This window comes from Schistocerca nitens, chromosome 12 (assembly GCF_023898315.1).
Source record: "Schistocerca nitens isolate TAMUIC-IGC-003100 chromosome 12, iqSchNite1.1, whole genome shotgun sequence".
NCBI lineage: Eukaryota > Metazoa > Arthropoda > Insecta > Orthoptera > Acrididae > Schistocerca > Schistocerca nitens.
The window spans coordinates 176,225,269-176,248,329 of NC_064625.1; the positions used below are offsets into that span (position 1 = coordinate 176,225,269).

General features: G+C 44.0%; 1 protein-coding gene across 2 annotated transcripts in view; it reads left to right on the plus strand.

Annotated features, from left to right (window-relative positions):
• The window catches only part of LOC126215033 (PHD finger protein 14), a 185,090-nt gene that overhangs the window by 51,415 nt on the left and 110,614 nt on the right, over window positions 1-23,061 (plus strand). For both annotated transcript variants that reach the window (XM_049941664.1, XM_049941665.1), the window contains exons 6-8: window positions 3,383-3,620; window positions 7,633-7,737; window positions 12,684-12,850. In XM_049941664.1, the coding sequence (XP_049797621.1) occupies window positions 3,383-3,620; window positions 7,633-7,737; window positions 12,684-12,850 (510 nt within the window). The remainder of the gene's footprint in view (window positions 1-3,382; window positions 3,621-7,632; window positions 7,738-12,683; window positions 12,851-23,061) is intronic.

The following is a 23,061-nucleotide window of genomic DNA, read 5'->3' on the forward strand; positions in this document are numbered from 1 at the left end:
GGGCGGGCTCTTGCGCATCCGCAGTTGAGTCGCGTAAACCTTCTTTTGCTTCTGGTTACAGAGGTATGGCTGGACGCCACTACTTAATATTGCCCCAGTTCAGAAACATAGTAAATCTGGTGCTGATGCCCAGAACAGTCTGATCTGTTGTGAGGAGATGGATCGTCTCCACGTGTCCTGTGTTTACGTTCAATGATTTGGTTGCTTCCTCTTCGTTTATTGCTCTCACATTAAATGACAACAAACGGATTTTTGCGGCTGGGAGTTATCAAATGAATTAAAATATGTTCGCATAATTACAGAAGGCTAAAATATGGTACTAGTTTTAGATTTTATTTGCGCCTTCCTCACAGTCGAGCATTAATCGCCTTGCGGAACAATGAAGTTATTTTTGTTGGTTTGCTAAAGAGATTTGGCTTTCATTAATCTTTTCTGCTTTATTTGAAACGAAGTGTTTAATTTCACACTATTTGCTAGTTTCAACTGTTCGCTGCATTTCAAGTGCACGTATGGCATTATGCTGTAATAAAGAACCAAACATGAAATAATACAGTACTGGTACTCCAAGAAAATTTACATACGAATCTGGATGTGTGAATGTGTATTTTAAGCCGAATTATGCATTTTAGTATGGTTCATGAAATTTCGATGCCCTTGAAATATTCTCTGATGTCTTGTTTGTTTTATGACATATGTTTTACACGTGTGAACATATGGGCTTCCTGCATCATTGTAGCTGCGCAAGTGCGGTGATACCTATTATCTGGCGCTCTCTTCCAACTGTTGAAATGAACCTATTTCTAACAGGTCGCAGGAAAATATTGTGGACAGTGGCTTGAAAATTTCCTTTTACGCAAAATGAACTATGTGCGAGAATGTACGATGAATTTCTTAAATCACAAAGCGTTTGACTCTCATTTAAAAATCAACTCTTTGAGGACGACCGTTTAGAAGAATTTGGAGCCCAGATCAGTCATTTACGTCGTTGTTAAAAATTTTACTAGCATATTTGTGTGATGTATCTTAAAGTGTAACATGCGCAAAAAAGATCAACATTATATGTGGAAGCTTAGCTTCTCTTCCAGCTTATTAATCTTCGAGACCAATATTATATGTGAATGCTATGTATATTAATTTAAACCATTAACTTTTCTTATTTGTGTGTTTGCGCTACTTGATCTTGCTATCAGCTGACTTCATCACGTGTCTATGCTGTCATCAGCTGGCGAGATCACGTGACATGAGCTGTGACTGGCTTACAAAAGCAGATCGCAATCTCGATTTCAGTGCTTCGGAAAGTGACATGTGGTAATTGGTGGAATTCAAATTTATACCTGCATACATGTTGCTGCACATAAAAGGTCTTTCAAAACGTGTTTTTCCCCCTGAGTTTCGTTTTCTTAAGTGCCGGGAAATTCTACGTCGGATATCAAACCATAAACATTCAAAGTGCGACGGATTTTTTACGTGCGTGTGTGCGATGCACCAATTGCGACAGATTATATGTTGCTGCTGCAATGCAATCTTTTTTTACAATTTTTGTTCACCTACCTCTTTACAGCAGTAGATCTTCGCACGTAAACTCCTGATTGCAACTACTTACTAGATCACAGAAAAGCAGTGTTGAGGAAACTGTAACCTCATAGCTACACGCCGGAGGCCGCTATAAGTAAAATTTGCTGAAAATTGTCTATGTACTTTAAAGAAATGATTCGGAAAGGGTATGTCACTCGTACTTTAAACATGAACTTCAAATCTAAACCTTCAATAGATCTTTATTGCTGTTAAGCAAGATCATCAGCCCACATTTACAAAAATTATGAAAGTTTCTGCTCACAGTTATCACCATACCTAAAACAGCCAGAACTTTTACCTTCCCAAATTCCGAAACCAATTACTTGTAACACAGTCCATGATCGGCCAATTAGTTCTGCACACGATATTCAGTGGTTGTCTTTAGTTAAAGTTTATGCTCGCCATAAAATACTCAATAAGAATATACTCAGTACCGTCACGCTATATAATTCAAAGTTCACTCGCGATTTTCGTTGGAACGAATTATCACAACACTCTAAAGTTTTCATAAAGAGTTTCTGGTCACGACCAGATACCATTAACACTGGACCATAATGCGGAAGTCATCCCAAGACTTCATCTTACACATAATGCAAAAAGTCACATCCAGCATAACCGCCTCCAATCAAAGCTAGCTCGCGACTCCCTTCTCACTCTCCCACTACTCAAAACTATATCGCCTCGCAAGGCGGCCAACCGTCTCACTTCTCATTGGCTGTCAGCACTTACGACCAATGAGAACTCACTTCTAGGGCGCGGCTCACGCCAAAATCTAGCAAGCACCAACCACTTCTCTAGGCTCATTGATGTCATCAAATTAAGTAAAACAAAACTCTCTAATTAAATAAACAAAACAAAATGAACTATAAGCTTTACTCTACGTCTGGAAATTTATTATGTAGTCGCGAATGTTCTGGCTGTCTTATACATAAGCATACATACTTGGACATCCGACATTCACTAGTAGGGGAACCACTAGTGGATTCGTTCCCACGTTACAGAGTTGGAACACTACCCAGTTCCTGTAGAGAATTACATGAATGATTTTTAATAATGCCGAACGTCCCACATACTCTCACGCACGCATTCTCATTCACACGTATCCTAACACACAATACAAATATTTACTTAGAATTCTTGACATTATTATTGTAGAAAAGTCACAGAGGTTTTCTGAAACTAAAAATTTTCCAAATTTATATATCAACACTGAAAGTGTTATCAGATCATCATACATAGTCACTGAAGGTGAACTATTACATCACTGTATTTATTTAAATTCTGGACTGTCGGAAAATTACGTTTTTTTATGGAATTTTACTAACTTCCGAAATACAACTGTTTTTGATCTCAGACTTTGACATATTGTTTGTTTTCACAACAGAAGGATGTACATGAAATATGACATTCCTCAGGTTATTTCTTTATTAGTTATTAATATTTTTAGTTTCGTATAATATAAGTGGCTTGCCTGCGCTACTCCACTGCTTTCACACGCGCAGCTGCAATAGATGGTCGTGACATCAGTCTGCAGGACACAACTCGTCTGTTACAGACCGTATTATACTCTACCGGCTTACATAGCAGCCCACATACATTCTGAAGTAAAGCTTTTAATAGACAAATGGGCGGTCGACCACTAGTTGCGATGCCACAAAAGGATTGACGTGTTTTACAGTGCCGAGGAAGAGTATACTGTCACTTAACACGGAAAAAGTGTATTTTTAACTGGGAAATCCGGGAATTCTTTTTTCCTCGTCCACGTATACACCGCGGTCCGGTCGTCGCTTACGCGCCCGTTTTGCAGGTGGCATCTTCAAAGAGACGGACGTCGGGAAGTGGGTGCACCTGGTGTGCGCCCTGTACGTGCCCGGGGTCGCGTTCGGCGAGGTGGACCGGCTGTCGAGTGTGACGCTGTTCGAGATGCCGTACAGCAAGTGGGGCGCTCGGGCCTGCTGCCTGTGCGAGGACGACCGCTTCGCCCGCACCGGCGTCTGCATCGGTTGCGATGCCGGCATGTGCCGCCAGTATTTCCACGTCACCTGGTGAGCCCTGCCCGTCAGTGGCATCTCGATAAACCTTATAAATTTGTTTGAAAGAGTAGGCAATTTTGTCAAACTAGCATACGGGTTGTGTGAAAATTGCAGCCAGTCACTAAATGTCTTTTCTTTAAAAACAGATTTTTATTGTCCCACGGAATAGCTTTCACTGTTTTATTTTATATAGCACTGTTGTGCCTGGAAAGCTGGCCAGTGGACAATTCATGGTTAAAAAAAAAAAATAAAGTTTACCCACAGTGACTGCCTGCAACATCTGGACTAGATGAGATAATGGCTACAGAAGTGAAAAAAATTAAGAAGGTACTGAGCACACAGATGCGACAATAACTTCAAAGGAGAGAAAAAATGAAACTGAAGACAGGACTGGATTCTTGCCGTACATCTGAGCAATTTCTGCGAGAATCGGCTGAGCTCTTTCTCTGAAAGTTATCGAACCAGTATTTCGACCACCTGCAAAAATAAGGAACCTTACAAGCAGTGTGAAAGATAATCTCGGACATCGTAAATATGGGGTCTCCCGTATTCGTCGTGAATGTGGGAAATCTTACATCGGACAAACGGAGTAAAATAGAGGCACTCGAGTAAAAGGTGTCTCACTGTCCACAGCTGAGAGCAGTGGGGACAGAGTGGGGGAGGATCGCCGCTTAAAAGATGTCGATGGCTGAAAAGACAGCGCCCTATCCGGAGTCTAGTTAAAATTACCTCCTCCTGACGACGCGTTCGGGAGGAAGAGGTCTAAGCACAGGGAAGAGCTTTCACGTCCCGCAATTTATTATTGGGAAGTGTCTACCAATGTGCGTACCATAAAAGAGCAACACAATGACATAAAACACTCTGTAGATCGGCGAAGGGAATTATGCGAATAGCTGGCCAAAGAAGAGAGACTGCAGTGCCTTGTCTTCCCGGGGTACACTGAGCGTATATGCAGTGTGAGACTCTGGCTGAAAAATAAATCTGTACTGGCTGAGCATCGCTTAATGAGAAGCAAACGTTACGGTCAGTTAATGACATCTCGTACAGAATCATTAACGAGGTAATTTAAATGAAGAGTTCTGGTGAATCTCGTTAATCGAGGTAAGGGGTTTGTTGTCGGCAGAGCTCGGCAGCTGACCACTGAAGCAGTAAGACGGGAGAGGCAGCGTGCTGCATCACACAGGACAGCGGTGGACAGCAGAAGTGAGTCGCCGGCTACGTAAATAGATATCTGGGCCGCTGTTAACCCTTTCATGAGCCGTGGGAAACATGCTTCCCACTACAATGAACTCGCTCCTAGTCCCGTGGGATTCACAGTTCCCACCTCTGCACGGTGTTACCACCTAGTAAACAGTATAGGGTACTACTTCCAATCTGAAGTTCCCGCCGTTTTTGCTGTACCTTCGCGCAGAGGCATTGTATAGCTGAGTGTTGCTCTGTAGAGGAGCCTTTCAGAGCTGTTTGCGTGACATGTTGTGATTTTTTCCTCAAAGCTATAGTATAAGGTAAATACTTCTGATTTACCCAAATTTATGAAGGAAAACGTAAAATTGGAACTAGAAGAATTCCAGTTTGAAACAAAAGGAGCCATTTCTGCAGTAAAATGGATGGATAACCGTCCAGCAGCTTTCCTGTCCTCAATTCATGACGCATGAGAAACAGCCACAGTGAAAAGGAAAAACAAGGACGGTACTAGTAAAGAGATTTCTTGTCCTGAAGTTGTGGCAGAATACAACAAAAGTTTGATCAATTACGAGAAAGGTATGCAGGCGTTCTGTAAAATGGTGGCACAGAATATTTTATTTCCTGGTGGACGTTGCTGCAGTGAACAGTTTTATCCTGTGCAAAATAAGTAAAAGAGAAAGTGGACAGCACGATCAGCTCACATACAGGATCCATCCAGCCAGACAATTGATCGCTGGCTTCTTATCCCAAAAAAGGCGTGGACAAAAAGCTGTCTTTCTGGCAAAAAGGGATAAAGTACCTGAAGATTTTCGTCATGTGACTGTAGGGGAGCATCGACCCATTTTAGGAGAAACCGACCGGACGTGCCGCCATTGTAGTACCAAAGCTGCGGAAAAGAGCACTCGCTGTGTTTGTACATACTGTCAGATACCACTTTGCATAGACCCATGTTTCAGAAAATTTCGTGGTAAGTAACTGTGAACAATCATTGTAACAAGAGAAGTAAATTTATCAAATAAATACGACATATATTGAAAAAGTCGTTTTTGTCATTTAACTCCAAGGAAGGGCAGTGGAAGAATACTTCTCACATTGTTGTGTGACCTCACTTTCACAGTTGGAGCAAATTTGATATTCTGTATGATAAATATACCTATCTGTTAACTACTATCTGCTCTCCATTCATTAAAAAAAAAAAAACTGCTCAATAATTTTGCCAACGAAAGTGTTAAAGTGTTACGGAACAGCCGTTGTGAGATTTAAATGTCCACTGCTGATACATGTATGAGGAGACATATTGTAATCTAATAGCTCTTCACGGTAAGATGGAAAGGAAGAGTGGCTTTTCTGAAACGTGCTCACACTGTTACTTTATGCCGAGAGAAACCTGTGAAGATTTTATTGCGAGATAAGTCCACTGTTCTCCCGTCGAAACCCGGAATAAATGCCGTGTGCCACTTACCGACACCTTCCAGAGTCTTTGAAGACACGTGTGGCATAAAAGGTAGAAAGAATATAGTTTTGTGACGTAGTCGATCATTTGTATTTGCGGGATCCGATAGCTGCACAGATCGAAAACTGTGTTTACGAAGTTCAGTTCCTCCACGTTCTGCATTGCCGTCAAGGACTATTTATTTCATATTTACTGTTTACACGTGTTTGCAGAAGCAAAGACGTTGAAACTTGCTCCTACTAGACATTTGAAGCAAACAGTCGGGGAACTATACAGAGACGGTACGGTAGTGGCAGACCGAGATAGCCGATACCGTAGACATCTCGGCCGTACGAGTACTCCGCACCCTACAGGAAGCTAGACGTGGAAAAACTGGATGCTCTGGTCTGTAGCTTTCAACTAAAAATTTGACAGAAAAGACATTTAAAATCAGATTTCGGTAATGTCGGCAACACTGTGCGGGGGCCGTCGAACTGCAGAGGACACTGACTCTCTCCAGAATCGTAAAAACAGTCGAGAAACAAAAGAGCACAAAAGGGTTTAGCAGACAGCGGGATTCAGTCTCGGCTACAAATAGCAGCACGTGACTGACAGGAGTTCACAGATGCAGAAAAGCAGTCTGAGGTGAGCTGGACTGAATCTTGTTAAGAAAACGTAGTACCTGTACCTCAGTGAACCCACATGAAGACAGGCTTGTCAGGTCTGAGAGAAGCCGCAGCATAAAGTTAGTGTGTAGATGATATAAATTACGAGGACGAGAAGAACTGTACCGGGAAAAATGGAAGGTCGATTGAGTCACTCAGAGAAACGAGACTGGACTTCTGTGATGGTCTGTTTAGGGTGGATAAACAGACTCGGCAAAACGCTCCACAACGATCGCAAAATAAATGGTGGACAACGGAAAAAGGAAGATACGCGAGAATGGAAAGTGTTTGGGCTCCAAAGTAATGTGTAATCATTACGTTAATGTGGCCTTTAACCCTTTCACCGCTACCCCCGTATATATAGTGGTGGCAACTGCTACATATTGGATGCTTTGCCTGTATATATTGAGGTGCACTATTCAATTTCGTCTACTATGCTTTCTGGTGTCAGACATGGGTTTTGCGTCAGCTTTCCTGACATTGCAGTGAAAGGGTTAATGGCTGTTGTTGAATATATACAAATTGAACAACAGTTACCACACGTTCAGTGGTTATATATCTAAGTAACAACAATTTTGGTGATAGCGTGACAGTCGTACTGTTACCTGTGACATAAAGAATTAAATAAAACATTAAAATTTCATACTTCTAATGTGTTTTGACTCTTTCAGTATCAAGTGGAGTAGTACAACATTCCTCATACGATTTTGTGTTATTGGATCTCGGCGATGTCTTTCCGCAGCGCCCAGAGAGAAGGTCTGTTGTCAGAAGCACATTCCGAAGAGGTCGACCAGGCAGACCCGTTCTATGCACACTGCAAGATGCACACTGACAAAATGTTGATGAGGTGAGTGAGGTAGCCGGGCTAGGTCCTGCCGAATTTTAGCTGTTCGCTTCGCTGTCTTCGTTTGTTCTGTCCTCGTTGTTCCCGATTTTGAAGCGCGTGTCGGACATTTAGGTTTCGGCCAAAGCCTCGGCGTTCCGCTCCGAGCTGTTGGAGATATTAGTTGTGTGTGCTCAAGGTATGCTTGCTTGTATGTATGAATGTCTGTGTGTTTGCCTTTCAGTAGAAGGCTTTGGCTGAAAGCTAAGTGTGTAACATCTTCGTACATCGATAGTAGAAATGGAGGACAGTGAGACGTCAGCTGGTATAAATTTATATTAAAAATGAAGCAATTCCTCCAGCTGCATTTAAGGTGTCGGTTTTATTTTGGCAACTAGTTTCAACTTTGTTAAAACGTCATCTTCAGGCCCATACACTTGTTGACATCAACTGTGTGCGGCTGATATAGAAGTCAGTGATGAGATACATACATGCTCCGTGTGGAACTGTTGAACGACCAGTCTAAACTTCATACTAGTTACTAACCACCTTCCACACGGAGCAAGTCCATATCTCACCACTGGCTTCTAGTATCATCCGCATGCAGTTGACGTCAACAAGTGTATGGGCCTGAAGATGACATTGTTGCAATGTTGAAACTAGTTGCCAAAATAAAATCGACACCTTAAATGCAGCTGGAGGAATTTCTCCATTTTTAATGTAAAAGTGTGTAACAGTCTTTGTGTGTGCCCATCTACAACTCGATGTGTCATTTTTATGGCGATTAGCAGTCTGTTCCTTTCCTTACATTCCCACCTGGAGTTTTCGTTATTTGATTGTACCCGATTTCTTATTTTTTCTGCCTCAAAAGCCCTCTGAATTTCATATTTTATTCTCAGGAAGGTTTGTTTCTGTTCTTTCCAAATCTTCACTGTTGTTTCTTCTAGTTATTTTCTTATTTTTTTATCTATGCTATTACTTATTTCTTTTTCCAGAAATGCAGGAATATTTATTTCATTGATCAGTCCCTATTCATTTGGTAATGGTGTTGAAAGAAGATTAAACTTCACTTGGCCATTACTTCCTTTATTTTCTCCATATTTTTGTAAGTCTCCTCGTTACGTCTCATTTTCAACCCATCTGCAGTTTGTATTGTATTGATTATTTCTCTAATAATCCATCTTCTGAGTACCTCTGATCTCTCCAGCTTATAGTTCAGCTTTAAGCATTCACTTATGTGTAAAGGTTTTGCTCTTACCACTGTGGTATAGCATTTTAGGTTTGTTTTTGTAGATATACATTTGTCTAACTGTATGCTCTTTCCATTTTGTTAAGTCTTATGTACGAGGGCTATCCACAAAGTACGTTACGTTTTGGAATTAAAAATAAATAAAGTATTGGAAATTTTTTTTATTATATACAGATGAAAGCCACACTTAAATACTACTTTTCTACATAGTTGCCATTTAAATTAAGGCACTCATCGTAGCGATGGACGAGCTCGGAAATTCCTTCGTCGTAAAATTCGGCCGCCTTCGCCTTCAACCACGTGGTTACCTGTCTTGGGACAGAAAAGGTGTGATTTTTGTGGATTTCCTGGAAAGAGGCACTACAATAAACCCTCAAAGGTATTGCCAAACTCTGCACAACCTCACAAGAGCAATACAAAACAAGCACAGGGGAAAGTTGGGCTCAAAGAACTTGCCGATTCACGACAACGCCCGGGCCCACACGGCAAATGCCACTCGTGAAGTTCTCGAATCTTTTAAGTGGGAGTTGTTTCCTCATCCGCCGTACAGTCCCGACCTGGCACCGAGCGACTTCCACTTATTCCCAGCAATGAAGAAGTGGTCGGCTATGCAGCATTTTGGTGACGACGCACAGCTTCAAGAAGAGGTAACCACGTGGTTGAAGGCGCAGGCGGCCGAATTTTACGACGAAGGAATTTCCGAGCTCGTCCATCGCTACGATAAGTGCCTTAATTGAAATGGCAACTGTGTAGAAAAGTAGTATTTAAGTGTGGCTTTCGTCTGTATATAATAAAAAAAATTCCAATACTTTATTTATTTTTAATTCCAAAACATAATGTACATTGTGGATAGCCCTCGTATATTGCAAAAATTTCTGTTCCAGTCCCCTGTACAGTTTCTCTAAGATATTTAAATTTAGTGACTTGCTCTATACTGACCAATTGCCGCATCATCCTCAGCTGATAGGCATCACTAGATGTGGAAATGGAGAACGTGTGGTCAGCACACTGCTCTCCCGGCCATATCTCAGTTTTTGTGACTGGAGCCACTACTTCTCAATCGAGCAGGTCTTTAGCCAGCCTCGCACGGGGGCGAGTGCACCTCGCTGCCCGACGTTGCTCGGCAAACTCGTACTGTAGCCCGTGCGAGTGCTAGCTGAGCCCGACACCGCGGAACTTTGGTAATCCGGTGGGGACCGATGTTACCACTGCGGAAAGGCTTTGGCTTATTTGTATCCGACTACTCGTTAACTCTTACCACTGTTGTTTCCGCAGTGTATAGCTGGAATGATGTGGGTGGGGACACTAAGCTTCATGCAAATGACAGCAGAAATATATAAACAACTCACAGTTGTTTCTGTAGCTACGAATTGACACGTGCTTCAACTCAGCATACAGTATAGGGATTAAAATAACACTCAACTCATTTCACTCATTAGTGAGCCATGGTTCTTTGATTAGAAATCTCAGGGCAAAGTTAGTTTTGTCATCACTGCCCCCTGCGGCTTTACTGCCCTCGTATGCAAATGAGGACCCACAATTTACTTCGTAAGTTGTCCACACTGGGCACAAGGTTCCATTTGGTTTCTACTTCTCCTACCTATAGTGCTATGGGTGCTAACTTGAGATTTGTTATAAATTAGTGGTTGGAATCCTGCCTTACCAGCTCGTATCTGCATTCTGTCGATCTGTACTCTAGCTGTGTCTAGCAAATCGGTAAAGACAACTGCAAAACTTAGGCAGTCCACTGTCAATTTTGTATTTCTGTAGCCGAACCCGATTCCATTCTCGATTCCTTTTCTACTCATTTCTTTTTGACACTCGTGAAAGAATTTCCAGAGTACAGAGTCGAAAAGTAGAGGTGAGAGTCTGTCTCGTTACGTGTCTGCCTTGTTAGAAGATTTCTTCAGAAAGCTAGTAAAGTTTTAAATTTGTGTGTGTGTGTGTGTGTGTGCATGCATGCAGGTAGGCACACACCCGTGCACACCCACACACCTGTCAATGACTGAACACTTCTTCTATTCGGCGAGTGGCCTCCTGTACTCCTAAATTATTTTCTATTTTCTAAGTATTGTCTCACGTGCTCCTACATTTCTCCAGAACCCAAACTGATCTTCCACATGGTCAGCTTCTAACAAATTTTTCCATTCTTCAGTAAATAACTTGGGTGGGTGTTTTGCAATCACAACTTATTAGACTTATGTTTTGGTAGTGTTCACTCCCATCATCACCTTACTTGCTTGGAATTGGAACATTATATTATATTATTGTGTTATTTCAATGTTATTGTTATTATTATCAATGTAATATAATATTAACATTATTGTTGATAATCATATAGTTTACGTGCAAGACCATTCTTTTTGTTTAGCTGTTTTTAATTCATATAACATTTATCTAGAGCATTATACAAAGGCTTCATTGTATCAGTAAATGAGTTATAAGATAACAGTTTGTTTTAATTCACTTCAGAATAAGATATTGTGAACATAATGGTGATTTAACCCATGTACTGGGGAGGGCTAATCTCATCTTGAGTTTTACTGCAGACCATTACAGTCATTATGTCATTAGACTACTCTTTTAAATATCTTTAAAATACAGTTCAAAAGTAACATAACCTCTTTTACTCTCTCCCTCTCTCCCTGCAGCAAGTAGTTTGACGAGAGAAGTGGCGGTTACAGTGTATGACTGTTCAATGGATTGCTTGAAAATGAATAATGTTCAAAATTGAAGTATAATATTGCAATAAGTAAAAAAAAAATAAAGAGGTAAATAATGTTAATCATCGTGGTCAATGTTAACAAAATATTACGGGTGTCCATATTCAGTTGAACAATTGTTATTTAAAGTTAATAGTGACTGGTGATGTACCTGGAAGTATTCAGACAACTTTGGGAAATGCAGCCACATAATATATTTGACAACAGCCAGTATTTTGACAAGTGAACACCTTGCCATTGCTGTGGCACAGTGTGAAGAAATTTAAACCCGTCTGTAGGTGGGGATACGTCCGAGTGTGCAGAAGGACGAAACACACAGTAAATAACTCGCACTGCCACACAGTAAGATAACAGACACCGAACATTACCAATAGTTAAATAATAATTAACAAAGAGATAGAGGGGCTGGCCAGTACTTACCTCAGCTCAGTACAGCCGATAGATACACAAAACAGAACAGAAAATTTACATTCCTAGCTTTCGGAACTTTGTTCCTTCGTCAGGGAGGAGAGAGGGGGAAAAAAGGGAAGAAGAGAAAGTGTGTTCAGTTACTCACAACCCAGGTTAGACACTGGACTCGCATCCGGGAGAACTACGGTTCAATCCCGCGTCCGGCCGTCCTGATTTAGGTTTTCCGTGATTTCCGTAAATCGCTCCAGGCAAATGTCGGGATGGTTCCTTTCAAAGGGCATGGCCGATGTCCTTCCCCGTTCTTCCCTAATCCGATGAGACCGATGACCTCGCTGTCTGGTCTCCTTCCCCAAAACAAATCAACCCCAACCCGTCTATCCGCGTATGCCGCGTCGTCGTTCTCGGTCGGTACAGCCCCGCCCCGAGGTTTAAATTGTCTCGCACCGCGTGCTCTCGTCGCACCTGTGCCTCGAAAACGGTGCGGTGTTCACGTGGCAAAATATCGGCAGTTGTCAAAGGTGCCACCTGGCCGGATTCGTCTAAAAGATTCGATACGCCGAGTGTGACTGGAGTTTGGGGTGTGGCAGGCGGCGGCGCAGGAACTGGCTGGCCCTGCAGCTGCGCACGCAGCAGCGCCATCTGGAGCAGGAGAAGCAGACGCAGGCGACGGCCGAGCAGCAGCGCACGCAGCGCAAGCTCGCCAAGTACCGCTCCAAGTACCTGCAGCACAAGAGCACGCGCATCCCACCCTGGGGTAAGTGTCTACACCTGCCGTAACCTCCTCTTCAGGGTGACAGATTGTCTCAGTGCGGGAATGGAGTGAAGCAGAAAGTGACAAATGTGAATGTTCCGGCAATTCGTATTCTGAATCCTTTAGGTGTCCCATTTTGAAACCGGTGATGTGGGCATGTGCTTTCATTGTGCCGAAGCACTTGTCAAAGTAATATCGAATCTGCCGATACCGCCAGTCCGCACTGGGCTGTGTCACCCCTAAAATACCACACGCAAATCACTCGTGGTAATCTGATATGCGTAAAATGTGTGCTGTGAAAAAAATTGTAGCTATTTAGAATGAAATTTTCACTGTACAGCGGAGTGTGCGCTTATATGAAACTTCCTGGCAGATTAAAACTGTGTGCCGGGCCGAGACTCGAATTCGGGACCTTTGCCTTTCGCAGGCAAGCCAATGAATGTGATGTCAAAGAAATAGCTACAAAACTTCCTGGCAGATTAAAACTGTGTGCCCGACCGAGACTCGAACTCGGGACCTTTGCCTTTCGCGGGCAAGTGCTCTACCCACTGAGCTACCCGAGCACGACTCACGCTCCGTCCTCACAGCTTTACTTCTGCCGGTATCTCGTCTCCTACCTTCCAAACTTTACAGAAGCTCTCCTGCGAACCTTGCAGAACTAGCACTCATGAAAGAAAGGATACTGCGGAGACATGGCTTAGCCACAGCCTGGGGGATGTTTCCAGAATGAGATTTTCACTCTGCAGCTGAGTGTGTGCTGATATGAAATTTCCTGGCAGGAGAGTTTCTGTAAAGTTTGGAAGGTAGGAGATGAGGTACTGGTGGAAGTAAAGCTGTGAGGACAGAGCGTGAGTCGTACTTGGGTAGCTCTGTCAGTAGAGCGCTTGCCTGCGAAAGGCAAAGGTCCCGAGTTCGAGTCTCGGCCCGGCACACAGTTTTAAACTGCCACGAAGTTTTGTAGCTATTTCTTTGACATCACGTTCGTTGGCTTTCACAACTCTTTACTTGTGTTCCCGATTAACCCGAGCACTAGACTACTGTGTGGATCTACATCTACATCTACACTCGGCAAACCACTGTGAGGTGCACGGCAGAGGCTACATCCCACTGTATCAGTTATTAGAGTTTCTTCCCATTCCACTCACATACGGACTGTGGGAAGAACGATTGTTCAAATGCCTCTGTGTGTGCGGTAGTTATTCTAATCTTATCCTCACAATTCCTGTGTGAGCGGTATGTAGGTTATTGTAGTATAACCCTTTGTCTTCATTTAAAGCTCGTTCTTGAAATTTTGTTAATAGACTTCCTCAGAATAGTTTGCTTCTACCTTAGGGAATCTGATAGCTCAGTTCCTTCAATATTACTGTGACACTCTCCACTTGCGACCATTAACGGTTCCCTTCTCTGTATACGTTCAATATCCTCCTCGATGCCAACCGGCACGTATTCTGAAAATGGAGCTCGTGTGTTAACCGACTCTCACTTTTCTCGTAATGTACTGAAAGCTTCGGATCGGGGCAGTCAGGTAGATGCGGTGTTTTTCGATTTCTGAAAAACGTTTGACTTGGTATTACACCTCTACTTAATGTCAAAGGTACGATCGTAAGGGATATCGAGTGAAATTTTTGACTGGATTGAGGAGTTTTCCGTAGGGAGGACAAAGCGTGTTATTTCGGATGGAGGGTCGTCGTCAGATAACGTCAGGTGTGCACAGGAGAAGATTTTGGATCCTTTATTGTTCACATTGTGTATTAATGACCTTGCAGACAATATTAATAGTAACCTCAGACTTTTTGCATATTTACAGTACCATCTTAAAGAGGCTGCATAACTGTTCAATCCGATCTTGATAAGATTTCAAAGTGGTGCAAAGATTGGCAACTTACTTTAAACGCTCAGAATTGTAAAATTGTGCACTTCACAAAACGAAAAAACATAATATCCTACGACTATAATAGCAGTGAGCCATTGTTTGAATCAGCCAACTCATACAAATGCGTGGGTGTAATGCTTTGTGGGGATATGAAGCGAAATGATTAATAGACTTAGTCATAGGTAACGCAGGTGCACAAGAATTCCTAAATCCACTGACCTGGTACAGTTGATGATAGTCCACCCCCCTCCCCCCGCCTGCCTTGAAGCTGATACGAAGCATTATTGTCAGCACTACCGCCCCCCCCCCCCCTCCCCCCTTTCAAATCGAACAGTTGCCCACGGGCTGACACGCATGTGCAGTTGAGTTACGTATGGACAGTACCTTCTCCCACTTCCGGCTACTTGAAGTGTGGCTGTGCAGTAGCAGCAAGCAGCCTGATGCTACCCAGAAAAGTTTTTGTGGCGTGCCCAAGCTGCCAGGTTTGCACATGCGCATAGCAGTCTCGATTGTAGTCGGGAAGAGGTTAGTGGATTTCTTTAGTTGGGAGCTATCGAGTGAATTAAAATACATTTATTTAATTACAGAAGGGTAACATATGTTACTAGTTTCAGTTCTCGGATTTTATTGTATTTCTACGTTTTCGGCCGTCAGTTACCTTGCAGAACAATGAAGTTATTTTTGTCGGTTTGCTAAATAAATGTGACTTTTATTAATCTTTTCCCCAGAAGCAATCAATTTATTAGAAACGAAGTGTTTCATTCCGCACTGCTGGCTAGTTTCAACTGTTCACTGACTTTCGAGTGTACATTTTCATCTTCTGGCACGTATGGCATATAATAAGGAACCAAACATGAGAATACAGTACTGGTATTACAAGAAAATTGGCATTCCAAAAACCACGCTGAAAAGTTTAATATCAGGTTGGGGCATACTTCATTGTGAATCAGGACATACAAATGTGCACTTTAAGCCGGCTAATGCATTTTAGTACGGTTTACGAAATTCTGATCATCTTGGAGTATCCTATTTCTTTTATGATGTCATGTAAGATCTGTTAATACTAGATACATACAAACATGGGCTTTCTTCATCACCGTAGCTGCCCCCACGCAGAAATGCATGTTTTCTGGTGCAACTGCTGAAAAGAGGCGGGTCACGGGAAAATATTGTGAATGGTGCTTGGAAAAGTGTTAGTTTCAAAGTAATTTTCCTTTTACGCAAGATGACTAATGTTACGTGTGCGAATGTGCAATGAATTTCTCAAATCACTGTGTTCGACTCTCATTTAAAACTTAACACACTGAAGACTAGCCACTTCGAAGAATGTCGAGCACAGAAGACCAGTCATTAATGTCATTATTTAAAATTTTACTGGCACATTCGTGTGCTGTGTCGTAAAGTGTAACACGAGCAAAAAAGACCAATATTATGTGTGAAGGCTTAGCCTTTCTTGAGCTACACTGTTTACATTAATTTAAACCATTAAATATTCCTATTTGTGTGTTCACACTACTTACCAGTGATGTTGCTATTGGCAGACATCACGTGTCCTATGGTCTCAGTTCGTTGGCTGGCGAAATCACGTGACACGAGCTTATCATTGGCTTACAAAAGCACACTTCAATCTCGATTTCAGTGCTTTAGAAAGTAATGTGCTGTTTCGAATCAATACTTTCACAGTATGAATACAAAAAAAAATGCAGCATATCGGGTGTTTTTTTTTTTTTTTTTGTGAAGTTCCTTGTTGGTATATAAAACTTTTACCATTCAAAAGACTGATATTTTTACAACAAAAGTGTATTTTTCATCTTGGAAGAAGTGTATCTTCATGTGTCTTTTTAACTGGAAAGTCCGGAATAAATCCAGGAATTTTTTTTTTCTTGTCTGCGTTTACCACTTGGCATATTTCTCTCAGTAACAAGAAACTCAATTAGACCGAGACAGAAATTAAAACCGAATGAGAGAGCGTCTGGGAAAGACTCAGTACTGGGGCTGAGTACAAACTGATAAGCAGATCCTTTCGCTGCACACCAGACTCACACTCAGATGGAACCCTAAATTTTAGAAAAACCTCAATTCCCCTGTATGTGAGTTCTGGGTATTGTTATCACCAGGGGAGATTTCAACCATCCAACAATCAGTTGGGACAGTTACAACTTCGTATGCGGTGGGCAAGATAGGATATTATGGAAAACATTACTAAATGTCTCATCTGGAAACTACCCCGAAGAGATACGTATCTCAGTGAGGAACTTGAAACATTTAACTCTGGACACAAGAGTGTAGAAGAACTTTGGCTCAAGTTTAAAAGACACTTGACAGATGTGCATCCAGCAGAACAGATCATAATGAGCGGGAGTGTCTGTGGTGTCCGGTCTCTGTAAAGGAATAGGCTGATTGGGTTGCAATATACCATTGCAACACAGTCATTTATTATAATGATGGTTGCCTGCTTTCTACAAGACTTGTAAGTCACATTTATATTACTGTAGACAAACGTATATACAAAAAACCCAAATAAATTCTGGTCGCATGTATAGCCTGTTGATGGCACCGAACTTAAGTGACCTAGACACTTACAGACTAGACAGTAACTGAAATTGATAGCAAAGCAAAAGCATAAATGCTGAATTCCATTTTCAAATGTTCCTTTACAAAGGAAAATCCAGGATTATTGCCCCCATTTAGTTCAAACACTGCAGCAAAAATGAGTGTAATATAACATCAGTTGCATTGAGAAACTGATGTAATTACTAAAACTGAAAGAAGCTTGGTCCCGATGGAGTCTCTGTCAGATTATAAAGTGAATTCGTGGCTGAGCTACCACCTCTCTGAACTTAGTATACGAAAAACTGTGCGCAGTGGGTAGAAGAAGGCACATGCCGCATGCGTCTAGAAGAATGGTTGTAGGAATGATACACAAAACTCCGCAACCACCTGTATTCTGAGTCAAACATAATGAGGTACCATCATTTTATTGTTTTCCGTCGTCCCTTAGTTGCTTCAAAATTCATGGAGGTATATTCTCCCTGTGTAACCGAATGAAAGGCAGTTTGTTTATTGTCATATGCGCTTTGCTTCTTTTATTTGTGAAGCATCTTCAGTGGTCTGTAATACATGTTTCTTTTATAAATATAATAAACATATTATGCAGTAGTTACAGTAGGTTACATTTTGTTATGTTTTCTGCTTCTTTTTCAGATTAGAATGGACTTTTTAACACAAATTTTATGACGTGAAATTATTTGGGGGGGGGGGGGGGGCAAAAATACAGGACGTAGTTAACGACCAAATCCATATAAGCTATAACTCTCCAATCATGTTAGCCACTAAAACGATGACAAACAGAAATCTGAAACATACCCAGAATAAATAATTAATGAATCTTCCTCTTCCCTTCTCTCTCTCTCTCTCTCTCTCTCTCTCTCTCTCTCTCTCTCTCTCTCTCTCTCCCCCCCCCCCTCCTCTCTCTCTCTCTCTCACACACACACACACACACACACACACACACACAAAACAAATTAAAAATATCTAACCACATGCATAGCACAAACAAAAGACAGAAGATAAACACACAGCGACAGTTTGCAACACTACACACTGTAAATACACACATGTTGATCACAAAATGAAAAGTACAAGTGATGTAAGTGATGTGTTGTAATAAATATGGGAAGAAAAGCTCCTGAAATCGGCCATCTGGAGCATGGGGTCTAATGAGCACACATGGGCACAGGAAATTGTATGTAACATCAAAACATAATTTCACCTCATGAAATTTGTACTACAAAATTCTAATCTGAAAACAAGAGAAAAATGTGACAAAATCTAACATAGTAACATATTGTAACTACTACAAAACACATCTATTATATGAATAAAAAGAAACTCATATTACAGGACACTGAAGATGCTTCACAAATAAAAGAAGCAAAATGCAAATAGCAACATACAAACTGCCTTTCATTTAGTTGCGTAGATGGAACATACGTCTGTGAATAATGAGGTATCTCGAACAAAATGACCTCCTCCATGCCCGCCAGCACATACTCCAGAAAGCCAGGGATCGTTGCAGTCAGGAAGATGTAGCGTGTCTCGACTTCCGGAAAGCGCTCTAGCCGGTGCCAGACGTACTCTTATTATCGAAACTACGGTCGTACGAGGTATCGAGCGAAATTTGTAATCGGATTGACAATTTCTTAATAGGGAGGACAGGTCACGTTATTTCGGACAGTGTGTGTCTAACAGATATAGAAGTTAGTGTACAAAGAAGACTGGTTACATCATAACTCCCCCCAGGGGGCCCACAGTCCTTTTGGGGGTACGTGTGTGGCGTACACGGGGCTCTGAGCTATTGCAGTCTCCTTTCCTTTCCTTTCCTTTCCAGGCTGCGTTACCACCCCTGTGCCTCTTCCTCTCTCTCCTTGCTCCTTTGTCCCTGACCCCTCTTTTCCCTCTTAGTGGGCTTCTTTATGTCGGCCTGGTTATCCTCCTGGCTTTGTTTTGGCCTGTGCTACTGTTCAGTTTGCGGTTTCCATCTCATTTTCGGCGTTTTTTGTCGCCTCGGTGTTTGACCTCCATTTCCAAAATTTTACGTTCAGTGTGAGCCATTTGGGGATGAACTCCCTACCTAGCTTCTGTAGTGCAGGTTCTTCTCCCCTCCCCTCCCCTTTCCCTCTGCACCCAGGCCCCCCCCCCCCCCCTCCTGTTAGGTCACCGGCACAGTAGCCAGTCCGCGTGGTGGGGCTGTTAAGTACCCACTCGGCTGAGCCCCCAGAAACCACACGGATCACTGCTAGTACCTGAGCTGTCAATGCCTCGTTTATTCCCGAGAGCCGATGCTCGTCACTTTGGGCACCAGAACTCCCGACAGTGGCCGCCGTGCCAGACTGCCCTTTCTGTGGCCGGGTGGTGCCCACGGAGCGAGCCCCTGATCAGAGTCGGTGGTACTAGGGCGGATGCCCTGCACATGAAGCGACAGAAGCTTCACCCTCCCGGACATTCGGTGGCCGTCTCTAAGAGCGGTAGCAGACGTGACACTCCTCCTTCTGATCCATTGGCCTTCCCCTCCCTGGCCCCCCCTCGGGAGGAGGGTGAAGCTCGCCAGCTCGGGTTGACATTTTTGCCATGACCGAGCCTTTGCTTTTTGCGGAGACGATTGAAGATAAGTATGGCGAAGTTGAATTGATGAGTAATATGCGGTCCGGTGCTTTGCTCATCTGACGCTCTGTGTGCTTGTGGCCGTCTCGGTGACGTCCCAGTCTCCGTCACGCCCCACCGATCTTTGAACTCGGTACAGGGCATTATTTTCCACCGAGATCTTCTTCTGCAAACTGACGAGGAGCTGCGTGCTAACCTCGAGCGGCGAGGGATTCGTTTTATCCGCCTTTTGCAGTGAGGCCCTCCAAACAGTCGCATTGCTGTGGGCGCCTTTATCCCGGCCTTTGAGGGAAATGTCCTCCCAGAGATGGTCAAGGTAATGGTGTATCAGTGTGATGTAAAACCTTATATTCCACCACCGACGAGGTGTTTTAAATGCTTACAGTTTGGACACACGTCTTCCCGCTGCACCACTGATCCCCTCTGTGGTGACTGTGGGCACCCCGTCCGTGGGAGAGTGCCTGTGCTCCCCCGCCAATGTGTGTTAATTGTAATGGACAGCATTCTCCATGCTCGCCTATGTGCCCGGTGTTTGTGAAAGAAAGAAGGATTCGAGAGTACAGAACCTTAGATCAGCTCACCTACACTGAGGCTCATCAAAAATATGACCGGCTCCATCCCGTGTCTATGACTTTTACTTTTGCTTCAGTTACGTCCATTCCCCCTCCTACCCCTCCTTTTTCCAATCACACCACATTCGCCCCATGCCTTCAGCCTCCTCCTCCCACCCCCCCCCTCCCCCTCCTCGTCAGTACCCGTACCACCCCTTCGGGTGCGGCTCCCCCTCCCCCGCCGGAAAAGTGCTCCCCTCCTTCGGCGGTCCCTCCCGGGACTCCTCTTCCCGGCACCCCCATGAAAGGCAATCTTCTGCTCCACATCGGCAGCGTGATCCGTGGCCGGTGGGTGCCAAGATTGCCCGATGTAATTCCGTGCCTGCCCTCGCTGAAGTCTGCCCTTCTCTTCTTTCCCGAGAGAAGAAACAGAAACGCAGGACAAGGGCAAAGCCCCTCTGGTACCCCCCGAGGTGCAGCCTTCCCCTCCTACAGTCAATGAATCGACAGAGTCTGACCCCACCTATACGGATATTAGCCCATCCTTATCGGTGACGGATAGCGACTCGGTGGCGTGATCGACTCCGGTCCGTTCACTTCCACTTTGGACTCCCACTTGAGAATCCTCCAGTGGAATTGTAATGGATATTTGCGTCAGAGTTGGCGCCCCTTCTTTTCTTCTACTCTGCCGCTTGTATTACGCTCCGGGAGACCCATTTTGTCAATTCTTACTCGCCCGCCCTTTGGGGGTTCCGTGCTTTTTGGCCCCTTGCGGGCTTCTGGTGGTGTTTGCACCTCGGTCCGCAAGGACATTGTTAGTAAATGGGTTCCCCTCCGTACCACTCTGGAAGCCATTGCTGTCAGCGTCCATCTGGCCACTCCAATCACAATCTGTAAGCTCTACCTCCCACCTGACAGGCCGCCCACATCCCGTGCCCTCACCACTCTTCTTCAACAACTCCCTTCTCTCTTCCTGTTATTATGGGACTTTAATGCCCACAACCCTCTTTGGGGTAGTCATACGGCTACTGCCCTGGGCAGGACAGTTGAAGCTGTTCTGGCAGGGCTTGACCTCTGTTTACTAAACACAGGCGCCCCCACGCACTTAAGTGACAGCGACCATTACCCGATTGTTTCGACCTTCCTTCAGTGTGTCTCACTCCGTCACCCTCCCAGGTGGGCCAAGTCTAAGGCTGATTGGGGTGCCTTCTCCTCTGCTCCCATCCCCTGTGTATTGCCACACGACAGTGTTGATGAATCTACTCAGACTTTGACTGCCACCATCCTTTCAGTAGCCGTTTCAGCAATCCCTTCTTCAGGTTCCCCCCGCCGGAAGATGGTCCCTCGGTGGACTCCGGAAATTACTGCGGCCATAAAAGATCGCCGCTGTGCTCTTCACCACTTCGAGCAGTACCCTTCTACTGCTCTTCTTCTGGTTTTTAAATTACTCTGCACCCGGGCCCGCTACCTAATCAAATTTCAGAAACTGGTTTGCTGGGAACGATCTGTAGCTGCCGTAGGACCACACACACCCCTCTTCACAAGTCTGTGCAAAACTCAGGCGTAATTTTGGCCACCTTCCTCCCACCAGGGATGCAGGCATTTCTGTGCACGGTGTTACTAATCCGGACTTTGTAGCAGAAAATTTCACTCAACACTTTGCTCGAGCTTCGGCGTTGGCTCAGTATCCGCCCACATTCCTTCTTCTGAAAGAGCACTCAGAACGACTACCTGTGTCTTTTGTTTCTCGCTGCTCAGAGCCATATAATGCCCCTTTCAGCGAGTGGGAATTCGCCAGCGCCCTCTCTCTTTGTCGCGACACAGCTCCTGGACCGGATGGGATACGTAACCAAATGCTCCAACACTTATAAGTGGCTGGGCACCATCGTATACTGACCCTCTTCAACCGTCTGTGGAGTGATGGGAGTCTTTCCTACCCAGTGACAGGAAAGTATTGTTGTTCCGGTGTTGAAGCCAGGGAAGCCACCTCTTCAGTTGGATAGCTACCGTCCAATTAGCCTTACTAACACCTTCTGCAAGCTCCTCGAACACACGGTGAGTCGGCGGCTGTTTTGGAATCTCGAATCCCGTGACCTTTTGTCATCGACTCGAGGTGGTTTTCGCTGTGGCTGCTCTACGGTGGATAACTTGGTCCAACTGGAGTCGGCTTTTGCCGGCAACACCTGCTTGCAGTCTTCTTTGATCTGCATAAAGCCTATAACACCACCTGTCACCACCATATCCTCACCACCCTTCACTAATGGGGCCTTCATGGCACTCTTCCCATTTTTATCTGTAACTTCCTTTCTTATCGCTCTTTTCGGGTCCAATTTGGCTCCTCGTACAGCTCTCCCCATCGGCAAGGAAATGGATTTCCACAGGGTTCCGTGCTGAGTGTCCCTCTCTTTCTCGTAGCCATTAATGGACTGGTGACCGCTGTTGGGCCGGCAGTATCCCCCTCTCTGTATGCTGACAGTTTTTGTATCTACCTCGCCTCCTCCGTAATGGGCACTGCAGTACGCCGTGTACAGGGGGCAATCTGTCGGGCACACTCGTAGTCTCTGTCCCGTTGCTTTCAGTTTTCGGTGGCCGAGACGTGTGTCGTGCATTTCTGCGATCGCCGTACA